At 40.7% G+C, this 14,912-nt stretch overlaps 1 protein-coding gene across 2 annotated transcripts; it reads left to right on the forward strand.

The window, feature by feature from the left end:
• The first annotated feature begins 1,635 nt into the window (after nt 1-1,635).
• LOC141779266 (uncharacterized) lies at nt 1,636-13,987 on the forward strand. Of its 2 annotated transcripts, none has more exons than XM_074654016.1 (2): nt 1,636-2,041; nt 5,462-10,810. In XM_074654016.1, exons 1-2 carry the CDS (start codon nt 1,933-1,935, stop codon nt 9,799-9,801), a joined length of 4,449 nt encoding a protein of 1,482 aa, XP_074510117.1. In that variant the 5' UTR covers nt 1,636-1,932; the 3' UTR covers nt 9,802-10,810. The 2 variants fall into 2 exon arrangements, with proteins under 2 accessions (XP_074510117.1, XP_074510118.1); XM_074654017.1 differs by lacking the exon at nt 5,462-10,810 and adding an exon at nt 12,031-13,987 and having other exon boundaries at nt 1,643-2,041.
• The last annotated feature ends 925 nt before the right edge of the window (nt 13,988-14,912 follow it).

Below are 14,912 nucleotides of genomic sequence, written 5' to 3' on the forward strand. Positions count from 1 at the left end.
TACATACATACACATATAAATAAGTAAAAACAAATAAAGAGAGAGAATTACAGAACTAATAGTAGTACAAGAGATAGACCAGCTATTTACAGTACATGCAGTATTCTCTTAAATGGTCTGACCATGGACAACACCATTAAGAGAAGTACCAGTATGTAAAAAGGTTACAAAGTCACCCCAGCATTTATCAAAGAGCCATGGTTTCTTTTTGAGATTAAACATAATCTTTATTAATATATATTATTTTATTTAAAGGGACTGTTTGTAACTTTTTAAGTGTATAAATGTTCCGGGTCGCGTGTGGCTGGAGTCACTGCTCCTCTGCCTGCTTGCCTTCACTCAGACACCGCGCGCGTTCTTGCTGTCTCGCTCCACCTCTAGACGTGAACGCGCGCTCACTCCACACTGCAGAAGAGTTAGTTTAGCTCTGAGAATATCTAGTGACGATTTGTGGACGTTTGTGCAGAAATAACTGCTGCAGCTCCTCCAGACCAACAGAGGTTTCCCGTGTCTTGTGAAGCAGCGGGCTCCGCAGCGAGAAACGTTATCGTCTCCGACCGGGTGCCGGTGTCTCCGTTCACTGCGGCTGCGGTCGGGAGACGATAACGTTACTCGCTGCGGAGCCCCGCTGCTTCAGAGCCCCGGCACCGACGCTGAAGCAGGAAAAGCCAACACTAGGATCAGCATTGTTTCATGGAGAGACCTTCGTCTGGTCAGCTAACATTACTGCTAAGCAGGTGAAATATAGAGTGATATTGTGGTTTTAGCTGACGTTGCTCTACATAGACATGAACGAGCATCGCTCAAAACAGTGAGGCGACACACGTCAGCTAAAACCACAATATCACTCTATATTTCAGCTGCTTGGCAGTAATGTTAGCTGACCAGACAAAGGTCTCTCCATGAATCACTGCTGATCCTAGTGTTGGCTTTTCCTGCCTCAGCGCAGGCTCAGGCAGCGGGGCTACTCAACGAGTTACGTTATCGCCTCCCGACTGCGGCCGGCAGCCGCAGGGAGACACCGGCACCCGGTCGGTAACGAGACGACAACGTAACACGTGGAGGAGCCCCGTCACTTCACAAGACACGGAAAACCTCTGTTGGTCTGGAGAGCTGCAGCATTTATTTCTGCACAAACGTCCACTGTACATTCACTAGATATTCTCAGAGCTAAACTAACTCTTCTGCAGTGTGGAGTGAGCGCGCGTTCACGTCTAGTAGAGGTGGAGCGAGTACGCGAGTACGCGAGAACGCGCGCTCTGTCTGAGTGAAGGTAAGCAGGCAGCGGAGACGAGGCTCCGGCCACACGCGAGCGCGCATATGCGAACGCGCATGTGTGGCGACCCGCTACATTTATACGCTTAAAACGTTACAAACAGTCCCTTTAACGGCCACAGGTCTCGCTGTTAACAAGACATTCTGAAAGTTACAAATAGTCCCTTTAATTATTTTTTACCCTCTTTTATTTATATCATATATATATTTTTTTATAATTTAAATTATCTTTCCTATCCAATTGTGCCTTGTGTGTTAGAAGTATTGAGTTTAGATTACAATGCCTTAATGTTTGTATATGAATTATCTTCACTAAAAATAAAAAATAAAAAAATAAAAATAAAAAGTTGAAGGAAGCAGAGGAAGCAGAATCCTCTTCCGCCGAGGGGATGCGTGCGCAGCCACGCAGCCAGCAGCGCTGTGTGTCTTCATCATGTGTTCATGGTCGCATTGCTGCTAAAGAGACATATTACAACACTATATGGTAACGGACTAGATTAACATACTGGTTTTTTTACTTTCTTTTTCACCCCGGCTCTGCGCTGATTGACTACTGATAAGAAACAAGTTAAAACAAACTGTGGCTGTTAAAGCTGACTAGCTCGAGCTAGCTGGAGGAAGCTAGAAACCTAGCAGCACACAGAGAAAGACTACAAGATGGACGGAGCTGCTGCGATCAGAGAGGACGAGGCTGAAAACAGACCTCAGGATGGAGACACAGCGTCCGAAGACAACGTCGGTCCATCGGCTGAGGACACCGCTGAGAGTAAGTATCCAGCAGTGGTCACTTAACTACATTATAACTGTTAGCATACCCCACCGGTGTGTTGAGGCGTGATGACCTCGCACAGCAACGTGCACCACAGTGACATGACAATATAATACTTACTGCACAATAGATGCGGCAAATAACAATTAGCATAAAGTTGCATTAACTTGCACTGTTGCCTGGCCTTTTTGGCTATTTCATGTTCAAGGATGCTCAGTGCTGTTTATTGATCACAGTCCTAGACCAAGCTGATTCTCAGCTACAGTCAGAGAATGAGATTAGCACATGCCACCTAAGTTAACCTTTTCATTTGGTAAGTCACTCCTCAAATTCAGTAATAAAGTATGCATTCAAGAAGAACTCTTTATTTACTCCTCTAATTCATGGGTTTTTGTTTTTTTACATTTATCCTTTGATATTGCAATATATTGTTTTTAATTGTTTTTTATTTGTTTGTTTGTTTTATTGACACAGCAAACATGAATTACTTAACCCTAACCCTAAGCTAGCTAATTGCATTTTGGCAAGTCACTCCTCAAATTCAGTAATAAAGTATGCATTCAATATGAACTCTTTATTGTGAGTGTGGTCTGCAGGGAATGAAATTAGCACCTGCCAAATAACAAGGTACATGTTGGCTGTGGCAGGTAAAACTTTCAGGCCACCTGCCACCATGGCAGATTCCTTATATTAAGAAATATTATTTTTAAAAAGTAATTCCTAAATTAAAAATAGTCAGGGATTAAGGTTACATGATCCATATTTCTACTGTCTGTTACCACTGACTCAGTGTTTACTAGGGGTGGACGGAAATATAGAGTATTTGCAATATTGTGTTTTGTGATTCTGTATTAATTCTCAAAGACCCCTTGTATTGAATTCTAATTAATAGTTTACATGCAAAGATTAACTCAGTCAATACTTTACTCTATTTGCAAAGATATGCACCGTCTGTGATAAAGGCAAATGTAAATCCTACTAATCCTACTTGTTTTTGCTCAGATTTTATGCATATGGCGGTGTGTTTTTTATACTATGACAGTTTCCCTAAAATTAGATTTGTTAAAAATCGCGATGTATTGTCTTGCTTACAGTATCGCAATATTTTGAAATATTTTGAATCGTAACCCTTGTATCATGATACGTATCGTATCGCCAGATTATTGCTAATACACAGCCCTAGTGTTTACGATTCTAAAGCGTTCTACAAAGATTTCAGAAGTGGCAGACAAAACAATTGTGTGGCTAGTAGAAATGTTCAGTGACCTGCCACAGTGGCACGTGAGGAAAAAACTTAATTTTAGACCCTGGCTACAGTATATGGTTATGAATTGGCAGTAACAGATTTTGTTAAGCATGTTTTCATTTAAGCATAATATAAGACATGCATTACAAGGACTATAGTCATGAAGTGATGCTTTTACTGTAGTGCTATTGGACAATATTTATAATGTGGACAGGCCAAGCTGAGAAACCATAGAAATGAAAAGCTAACCTGCAATTATTAGTATTTTATGAGCCACACACCATAGAGCAAATTGAATATTATATCCTTTCATTTTCTAGATATTTGAAATCTGATGAGTTCAAGAACAGTCAGTGTTGTTGTCTATTCCCAAAGCTAAAAGTGATGCACATCACACAGAGGCAATGCATTGTGGGGCTTTATTATACATTTAGTAACATTCACACAGGATGTAGTTAAGTCATATGATTTACATGTATAAGGCCGTAGGTTCAATCTAAGGCTCTCTCCACTTTTGATTTCCACTTTTCATCTTATGCTTTCGCATGGTATTTGTTTTGTCATTATCAACCATCTAGCAGCAACCAAACAATCTTTACCTTGAATTTCTGATCCGTGTACTTTTTAATTGTTTGTTAAGCTTTATTAGCTTCCTAGTATGACAGTGTTCCTGATCCAAACCATGACACTGACTGGCAGAAACAAACTCTTGATTTCTTGATAATGTAGCTCAGGCTATACTGTATTCAGGCAGTTCTTATGTATGCAAAATTAATATACCTTTTAGATGACATTTTGAATGGTAATGATGGGTACAAATGGTTTAAAATAAACTCCATAGCTAGTGACAGTGTGTGACTATTAAATATCCTTTTATAAGGATATGATAGACAATGGTAACTTAAGTATATTTGTGTTCTTTGTAAGAACTTGACAAGGTTGTATAACTCCTGTCAGGACAACATTACCTAAATGCCCCATATGATGATGTTTTGGTGAGATTAAGCAGGGGCTCTAAAGACCCTTTGAGTTTGAATTATACATAATAACTTCAAATGGAGTTGTGTTAACCTTTAATTCTTAGAAACTCTCTGTGGGAATAGTGCACATGAACATCCCACAGATGTTGGATTTAGAAATGAATAAATAAAAAATATTCTGATTGTTGTTAATTACACTGACAGTCTTAAAAATGATGGAACCAGGGAGAGGGAGTTTGTTTTTCTTTGGCATGGCAATGCAAAAACAACAAACTCCAAGCATATTGTGTACTTAACTTTCTGTGTCAAAAATATGACGGCCAAGTGCCACTTGAAGGCAGTATCACAATATCTTGAATGTTGTGCGTCCTCTCCCACCTGCTGGTGCCTTTCTGCCAATAAAAACAGCTGTAATGGGCATACATTTAGCTTTTTTTTAAATCAGATGTTTCACCTATCAAACTTTACAGTTCAATGCAACTTCAGCTTTGATAAACATTAGTGATATAATTCTCTGATTCAATGTATAAAATGGAGTAAATTCTGATATAACTGTCATTTTTAAAGTAATTCTGTACCCTTATAAATAGGGCTGGCGTAGGGCTGAGCAATATAATGATATATATCGTCAAAATTATATAAATATGTCTGACGTATCTATTTTTCTATATTGCTTCTATTGCGATATTAGGCTAGGCCTATAGTTGATTCTTTTTTCTCTATAATTTCACTTAAAATTGTTATGTTCGTTTTGCACTCAGCTTTTGATTTGGTAAGTATTCAATTCACACAGGACTATACAAAAGTAGAAAATCAATGTTTTTCTTTCACAACCCTCTGGTGAAGCACAACAATGTATTGCAATGTGGTGCAATGCGATGCTTTGGTAACATTTGCCTGTTTAAAAATGCAACACATTCTGCAGCGAGCAATCCTATCAAATAACCGAATGATTGAACTTCAAAGAGGACATTTGGCTTAAGCACTGTATGTATTAGCCCCTCTGTAATACAAGAGTATTTTTATGGGTATTGTTATTTCTAGAACCAAACTGTAAACTCTAATCACCTTTAAAATAAAGATATGATTTGCACCTGTGTTTTGTGATTTCTTTTTTTTTTTTTTTCCTGCTTTTCTTTCTCTGGAAACAGGAGTGGCTTTGACCTCCTATTTTCATCTTTCTATTTTTAGGGGTTGGGGTTTTCTGCTGTCGGGATTGTGGAGAAGCCTTCAGGGAGGAGGCAGCATACTTGGAGCATCGCCATCAGCACCCGCAAGAAAGCGTGTATTTAGACAACCAGTTGGATGGTTTACACGATGCAGAAAAGGACAATGAAACAGCTAATTTCTGTACTTTGTGTTCACTATCATTTAGTGAACCAAGTGAATTCCAATCGCATATGGAGAAGAGCCATGGTCAAACCTCCCAAAAGGAGTCTAGTATTCAAGTCAATTCTGGGACAACAAAGCAACACACCTATGAATGTGCAGACTGTGGGAAATGTTACCTTGTAATCGGACACTTTCTTAACCATCAGCGCTCACACAGACAAGCCTCCAAATCCCTTTTTACTGACCTTGAACATTTGAAAAAGAAGGCATTTCAGTGCGAGTCTTGTGGGCGGAATTATTCTCGCGCTTCAGCTCTCGATGCACACCGTCGCTGTCACGAGGAAAAGTTAGTAAAGTCACGAAACAGGAGTTCAGGAGATGCGTCTCACACGGAGGAGTCAATAGCCGGAGCCAAGCCCGGTGAAAACCAGACGAATGATACTCCTGAAAAAACTTTTACGTGTTCATGTGGTAAAGCTTTTACTGCTCTGATGCGCCTTAAAACGCATCAGCGATTTAGCCGCAAAAGTCAGTGCTCTCCAGAAGAAATGAAAGAAAAACCAAAGAAAAGCTCCAATGAGTTTTACTGTAGTGAGTGCAAAAAGGCGTTCAATGGCCATATCGCCCTCTTCAACCATCAGCGGTGGCACACTAATCACTCAGACGACTCTGCGAAAAGGTTCCCATGTGAGGAATGTGGAAAAGTATTTATGACTCTAACGTTCTACTACAAGCATCAGCGCACGGCGCACAGCGATGAGACCCCGGCAAAGTCGTTTCTTCACCAAGTGTGTCAGCTACAGAAGAAGGCATTTGAATGTAAAGATTGTGGGCTAAAGTTTTCCAGGGCTTCAGCACTTCACTCCCATGAGCTTCATCACACGGATGTTTTCAAAGAAACGGAGAAGGAGGCTCCGACGCATACCTCCCCGATACCTCAACAGACAACTTTGGAAAGCGAGAGCAAAGAGACTGAGCAGGAATCTGAGAATGTTCTTCCTACCAGTATGGCTGAAGAAGACTCGCATGTAAATGAAACTGATGAGGAAGACGTGGAAGGTTATGACCCTGGGGACTTTAATGTGCAGGTGATCAGTGCAAGTGAATCTGAGGACGAGCCTGTCCAAGACCTGAACCCTGATCTTGAGCTGCAGTGTGAATCAGATCAGGAAGTAAGAGACGACGGCAACGCTGGAGTTTCCCTCAGTAGTCTTGTTACAAAACCAGAGATGGATTTGAAAATTGTAGAAATTGACTTTGAGCAAACGGACGAGCAGTGTGCCCTGATAGCGAGCGGAGTCGGGAATAAAACGACAGGGGAAAGATTTGAATGTCCAGAGTGTTACCGTTGGTTTACTAGCGCTTCATCGCTGCGTGTTCACAGAATGTGGCACGGCGTTCGTAAGAGAAAACCGCAGACTCAAGGTCAGTCAATGGCAGTTCACACATGCGACACATGTGGCCACGAGGCCAGTAGCTACGCAGCACACTGCAGTCACGTTCAAATACACAAGAATCAAAACACAGGCAATGATGGTGATGATGATGATGAGGGATTAGAGAAGAAAAACCTGGCATGCAATGAGTGTGGTAAATGCTTCTCACATTTATCTGCTTTACTTTCTCATCAGCTGCATCATCCCAAAAAAAAACTATTTCAATGCCCAGATTGCATGATGTCCTACTCGCATGCTGCTAGCCTGTTTAACCATATGAGAAACTGCTCCGCGCAAAAAAAGGAGAATATTTCAGACACCAAGAAAGAATACAATCCAAAGAAAACCCTTCTAGGCCCAAAGATTTATCATTGTGAGCAGTGCGGGAAGGGTTTTTGGTCTCTGGGAGCTTACTCCCACCACAAGCAAAGTCAGACTCAGTGTACAGATTTGAGGCTGAAAAAAGGTGTCACAGGATCTTTGCACTCTGTTAACGGACACCCACGCTTCAAGGTTGCGTGTACGGTGTGCGGTAGAAAGTTCCGTCACAAGGGCACCATGGCGTTACACATGCGAAAACATGAAAATGGGAATCACAAATGTGAACTATGCAGCAGGTCATTTCGTCTTTTCTCCAGCCTGCTCAGACACCAGGTTGTGCATAACGACCAGTTACTCCCGCCACCCATAAAGTCTTTTCAGCATCAGGTTGAGCAGTTGAAAAAGAACACGTACAGCTGTCCTGACTGCGGGAAGCTGTTCTCAAGGGCCAAAGCGCTTCAGTTTCACCTGAAAAGCCACGGGTACGAGACCGGGCACTCGCCGTCATCGCCGAGATCTTCCGTCACGCTGGAGGATCTGCAGTGTGCGACATGCCTTGCACATTTCAACAACAAGTCCTCTTTGAGGGCTCATCAAAAACTTTGCATTAAAAGAGACAGTCAAGTTGATTGTAAGACAGAAGAACCCTCAGAAAACTACGATACTCACAAGGATAGCATGGATGTCACACAGGAAAGCTCTGAGCAAATAACAGCACATACTGAAGTGAAGAATGAAACGGACAGTGGGGTGCTAAAGATGGAAATTCAAACAGATAAAGGCAACTTGGAAAACCCGAGTACAACTAGTTTGAAATACAAATGCAAAAAGTGTGACAGAAGCTTTTCGGTGGTCGGAGCTTTGAATTTTCATAAAAGAATTCACACTGAGGGTAACAAATCTGTAGCAAAAGCAAAACTGGCCATGTCTGTAATGCTAAATAAAAAACCTAAACAGGAAGAGCCAAGTAAAGGGCCCTTTCACTGCTCAGAGTGTGGGAGGCGATTCATGTCCAACTCGGCCCTCGGCTCCCACAAAAGATGGCACAGAGAAAAGAAACTTTCACGGGCCTTGCTAAAAGACGATGATTTGAAATCTGGGTCTGAGGACGGACCCTTTCAGTGCCACAAATGCAGCAAACAGTTTTTTAACCATCGTGTTCTCCAGCGCCACCAGATGTTTAATCGTCAGTGTCAGACCAAAACTGAGACAAACAAAAGTGTCAAGTTTTCATGTCCAGAATGCAGCGAAACATTCAAGCAACGTTCATTCCTAGCTGCCCACTATGAACATGAGCATAGCAACACTTTGGAAGCTGCAGATCATCACTTGGTTGACCAAGTCCCAGAACAGGTTGATGTCAACTTGAATGGGAGTGAGTCCATTTCATCAACACTGAAGCCAAAAGCTCAGCAGTGTCCCCTCTGCTCTATGACTTTCACTAAAGTAAGAGGTCTGCGTGCCCACAAATGGCAGGCCCACTCGAAGAGGACAAGAGGTAAAAATAAGGTTCCTTTGAGGATAAAAACAGAGTCCGTCGCCTCAAGAAGTGAAGTCAAACGGACAGAAGACAACACTACAGTGACAGAGAAAAATAGCCCCGTTGGCAGAGGAAAGAAGAAAATTCGATCAAACCCCCCACTTGTGAAATATGTCACATGTCTCGACTGTGGGAAGCAGTGCAGTTCTCTAGGCGCCCTGCTGGACCATAAGAAAGTGTGCCTGGAGATGAAGCACGAGTCTAAACTGGAGATCCAAACTCCTGAAACCACGGCCAGTGACGGCTCCCCGCTTCTTAGCCGCCTGTCGGAGCACACGGCCAAATGCCTCTTCAAGTGTGATAAGTGTGGGAAAGCTTTCCAGACGGAGGAACAACTGGGAGCCCATAAGACCAAGGCGAAGAGCCGGCCTTATTGTTGCGCCCTGTGCTGCCACGGCTTCTGGACCGAGAATCAGCTGCAGCAACACCTCGCCTGGCACGACGAGGTCCGCTGTCGCCTCCCGAACGAGGTTCGCTTCAGGCTCAGCGCTGCTATGATCTCAAAGCCTTTAAAACCCAACACCCCTTTTTCTGACACCAGAGTGACGTCCTGTTCATCCTCGACACTGGACAGCCAGTCACAAAGTAGCCATAAGTGCCAACATTGTGGCAAAGCCTTTCTCTCACCAACTGCGTTACAGAAACACGAAACTCAGCACTGCAACAACGACTCGTATCATTGCTCCATTTGCCCCAGGACCTTCAGTGAAATACAGGACCTCATCGATCATCACCAGGAATGTATCGGTGATTACAAAAGGCAGAGTGATGATGCCCCCGCTGCTGTCTCCTCAGGAGATACCAATGGCCTTACTTGCCTTGAATGTGGAACTACTTTTTGTCAAGAAACCGATTTGCACCAGCACTATATGGAACATGCCCGTGGAGCGTGTAAAACCTGAAAAGGACTGAAGTGAAGACACTGTAGATTGTGGATTTTAGTTTCTTTTGGAGGTTGCAAAACTACTTTAAATATGTTAAGCTACAAACTGCATTGTTAGATATTTGTTTTGGCGAAGTAGAAACATGCTTTCCGTAGTTGTTTATATATTATTTGAGATTCTTTATATGTAAAAAAACAACAACAAAAAACAACACAAAAAACAGTTCATTAGGTTATTTTCCTATTCTCAGGCTTTCCTTTACACTGGATTAGTATATGTACAAATGTTTAAGAATAACTCCTTTTATAAAGTTATGTTGAGATGTTACAGTGATAGTTTTGAGCCACCATTTAATTTGTCCCTGTTTTATTTGAATCGACCTGTCATGAGTTGAACCTCTTTGGGGATTACTGGCTGAAGTAGTTCATATCTAGATAGATAAAAAAAAAATGAATCGGAAACATTTATGCATGTACATGTTTGTCCTCCAAATTAACAGTATAGCTGACACACTACTTATTTCAAAGTTTATGAAGACATTGAAATAATTCTGCACAACTAACATATACTGATATTGCTTGTGTCATTTTGAATATCGGAGGTTTGGCAGAGATATGTGAAATTCAACAATGTGCACTGCTTATGTGAATTGGTTAAAAAAATGTTTAACATACCACAAACACTACCATGAACAAATTTAACAATCAAAGAATTGCATTAATTGATGTATAAGCTCCCATGTTCTTTCCTTTTCAGTGTTATATTTCTATGTTGTGGAAAGACTTTTCATTACTAAAGTAGTGCTTTTGTTCACGTAGGATAGTTTTTAGTTTACTGTATCCCTTATGAAGTGGAAAAAGTATTTGTATTGTACAAGAGATGTTACTTTGCTTTATTAATTTATGATCTTTTTTTTCTCCTTAGATGACCAATATACCCTTTAACTACTTGTTTAACTTGCTGTTTCTGAAACAGAAGAAAACGTGCTCTGAAAAGTTACAAATAAATTGATCCATTTTTGAGTGAACTACTGGATTGTGTGATTCATTCAACCTCAGTGTGGTCAACCTGCATGTTCGTGGTCGTTGTTAAAGAGGAACTATTTTGCTTATTTTCAGATGCATACTTGTATTTTGGGTTTCTACTAGAACATGTTTACATGCTTTAATGCTAAAGCTTTGTTTGTGGGCATGCAAGCATGGCGGTTCAGCAGCAGTGTTTCTGTGGGGGAAAATAACTCCCTTTTGAGTGGACTTTGTAACTTTGCAGACCTTTTACATGCACAAAAGGAAAGGGAAAAAGCACAAAAGCATAATAGGTCCTCTTTAATATTTCTGTTTTGTGATTGAAACTCATCTTCTGACTAATTAGTACTGGTCATGTATTGGGTTATTATCAGAGCTTGTTGAATTCAGCAGCATTACATCTAGAAATCAAACCATTAATTTGAAAACCATAGCTAGTCAATTACATTAAATACTTCATGGAAAGGTTTTTACATTGAAATCATTTCATACATGGCACATTATGGATATGGAGCCAGAATATTAATAGACTTTTGTAATGTTAAATTATAATCAAATTCAAGTTAACTGATGCGTTAAAAGCCTCAAATTCACCAAATAATGATTTTATTTACTCATTCTGTCTTTTATTTAAAAATTTAATTATAAACTGGAGACTTACTAATTTTGTCTTCACATCCGTTTCCTGCTTTAATATTTAAAATGTCAATTTTGTGACACCTTTTATTTGAAGACATCTTTCCTTCATTTAAAGATATGTAAACAATGTGCCAGTCCCAGTTGTGGTACCATAATTATTAAAGTGGCTCCATAGATGGCTCACCGATGATGTACTGGCTTGACAGACATGATCAACAAGACTAAAAGATTTTTCTTTAATGTGCAATGCTCTGAGATTGAAACCATTTTATGAAGAGTTAACACCCGACTCAACATTTGACTCGTAATTGCATCTGTGAACGAAGAGAAGAGCCACAACTCAGTCTTGTAAGTTTTACCTGCTGCCATTAAACATCGGTAACATTTTTCTACCTGTTACCAGACTGCAAAATTTCAGCTGGAACAACACAGAAAAAATAATTTATTAATAAAATCAGAAGAGTTATGCTAGTTTATTTTATATACTATATAATAACTTGATGCTGTTCCAATTATAGTACCAGAAATGACAATATTTGTGCTTCTAAAATGTCTAATTTGGTCCTTTTTTCTTCTTTTCTAGCCAAACAGTGCAGCATTGCATGTACGGATTGTGGACTGAAGTTTACAGACTGGGACGTCTTCGAAACTCACCTGCATCAGCATGCCCTGGAAGAAGAAGAGGAGGAGGAGGAGGAGGATGAGAAGGAGGAGGAGGATGAGGAGGAGGAGGAAGAAGAAGAAGAAGAAGAAGAAGAAGCTCAAACAGGAGACAACATGAATCCTGCAGCAGAACTGGATTCTGGGAGAGCAGACGATGGAGAAAACAGAGGTGATGACACGGGTGGTGATGCAGATGGGTGTGACGTGAGCAGTTCATTGCAAACAAACCCGTCAGGCTTAACACAAGGCTCAATGACGAAGCAATCTGGGAAGTTTCATACTTGCTCGGTCTGTGGGAAGATTTACACGTACATGGTTTCATTCATAAAACACCAACGGCTGCATGAAAACGAGTCAACAAGAAAAAGTCCACAGTCCAGTGAGCAGAGTTTGAGTAAATATCAGTGTCCAGAATGTGGGATGTCTTTTATCAGGCGTGCACGGCTACTTGGTCACCGGAAAGTTCACAGGCCGTTTAAAACAGAAGCTCCCAGATGTGATCAGTGTAACAAAGACTTCATCTCTATAAATGCATGGAGGGCTCACGTCGAGCGCCATAAACGGGAACCGTTTTGGTGTTTAAGTTGTGCCAAAGGCTTTAAAGAGGAAGTGTTGCTAGATAAACACCTGCGGAATCACAATCGGAAGGTATACACGTGCAATATTTGCCACAAGAGCTTCAGCATGTCCAATCAGCTCAGGATCCACTACAACTCCCACATTAGAGCAAAATCTTACCAGTGCACATTCTGCGGGAAGGGCTTCTCCCAAGTTGGAAATCTCATTTCACACCGAAGAAAGCATCTTAGAGTTTATGCCGGGTCCAGTGGGATGCCTCTGGGGCTCAAGAATTCTGCGATTATGGCAAAGAAGCGAGCGATTATGAAGAAGAGACTTATTCTCGCCAGTGTCAAAAAGGAGCCAGAAATGGATACAAACATGGAAGAGCTGTCGGACGATGCTGACGAGTCTATGGATGGTGCGTACTCTGAAGAGTCGGACTGTGGAGAGCCTGTGCATCACTTCAAGCTTTCGAAACCACCTGGCTCGGCTGGATCCGATCCACCCGATGGGTTGAAATCAGAAACCGTACAGCCACAGGAGCTGGACGAGAGCGAGTCAGAGGAGACAAACATGAGTAGGGAGCACAAGTATTTGGAATGGGAGTGTGTTGAATGTTATATGGGCTTTGATGAAGTGGAAAAGCTGCACTTTCATTATATACAACATGCTACTGGGGAGCTGCCGATACCACAGGAGGATATTGAGGGATGAAGGCTCATAGAAGGGTTTATTTTTCTCACACTGGTGCCTTTGTTGACCTTTCATTTTATTTTTTTACATTGCTTGCTGTTAAAGATATATGATTATAGGGCTAACAATTATTGTTGATGAATTTGTAAAACCCGCTAGCTGTACATTATCCTACTTATTACACGGCTACTTACTTCAAAAATCAATAATCTGACACAAAAACGGTCCACCAGAGTACGACATCAGAACTGCGCCCATAGCAACGGTCTGTTATACATAGCAACGGTCTGCTATACATAGCAACAGTCTACTATAAAGAAATAACAGACCGTAGAACGCCGTGATTGACCAATCAGAATCGAGTATTCAACAAAGCCGTGTAATAATAAAGTATAATATCCCCGGAGAGATTGATGAATGAGTATCTACAACATAGTAACAGTTCATGCCTGATGCTATGAGATTACACTACATGTTTTTAATGTATATTGTTGATATATAAACTGAGATGAAAACTAGGTATATCAAAACATTGTCATGAAAGGAAAGAACATGTAAAACTGAAGCAAAACTACGTACCTCTACTTGTAAAACCAAATAAAATGAAATGCATTCAAAATGTTTTTTAGTGTTTGTCTCTGTGCGGGGAGGGGGGGGGAAGAATGTGTTTTACACAATGCAGTGTGTGCAGAGAGACTCTTATCACCATCACTGTTTAAACAACTGAAGGGAAATATTTGGGGTCAAATGTGAGTTGTGATTGGAACCACTTTGAGCTAGACAGTTTCAACGGAATTGCATTGCTAGGCAACGGATAGGTCCATGTTTACTTCCTGTCAGCTGATGTTATTCACATACACTGCGACAGGAAATAAACTGGGACACATTTGAAATGTTTATGTTAACTGTGAAATTTATGGTCTTACAGTCTGAGTTCAGAATGCTCTTAGGAACTGCATTTTCCCAGCATGGTTTTTACCAACATTACCTATGCTGGGCGCTTAATGAAATATTCATATAAGTAGTATGTTTTTAAATGTTTTATGAATTTATTGCTTTACACTTATTCTTGAAAGCAATTTACAATAACTTTTCTGAACTTGTACCTTTAAGACAACCTTCTCCAAAAGTGCCAAAACTAAAGACATGTCATGTCATGAGAAGTGTTATTAGAAGCTGGCAATCAGTCAATCAATTACTATTTCAGTGAAAACAGTTGAATTGTTTTTAGAGTTTAGCAATCTGCAGACTTTTTGTTGATACATGAAATTAGAAATAGAATAGAAATTGGGTGCATAGTTAAATTTTTTTGTGTGTGTATACAACAGCATTTTTTCCAGGAATGTCACCACAGCCCCGCAGTTCATAATACTGCAAATATATAAATATTGCAATACTTTAATCAGAGTACTTTAATCACCATTGTATTACCTCATTTGGCTATAGATGGTGACTTAACAGATTTATTGAAATGAAAATCTTCGAGATTGCCCCTTTAAGATATGATAGCAAGAGCTGAGACACTTGAAAGTGCTCATATTATATATT

The sequence above is a fragment of the Sebastes fasciatus genome, chromosome 12 (genome assembly GCF_043250625.1).
Source record: "Sebastes fasciatus isolate fSebFas1 chromosome 12, fSebFas1.pri, whole genome shotgun sequence".
Taxonomy (NCBI): Eukaryota; Metazoa; Chordata; class Actinopteri; order Perciformes; family Sebastidae; genus Sebastes; species Sebastes fasciatus.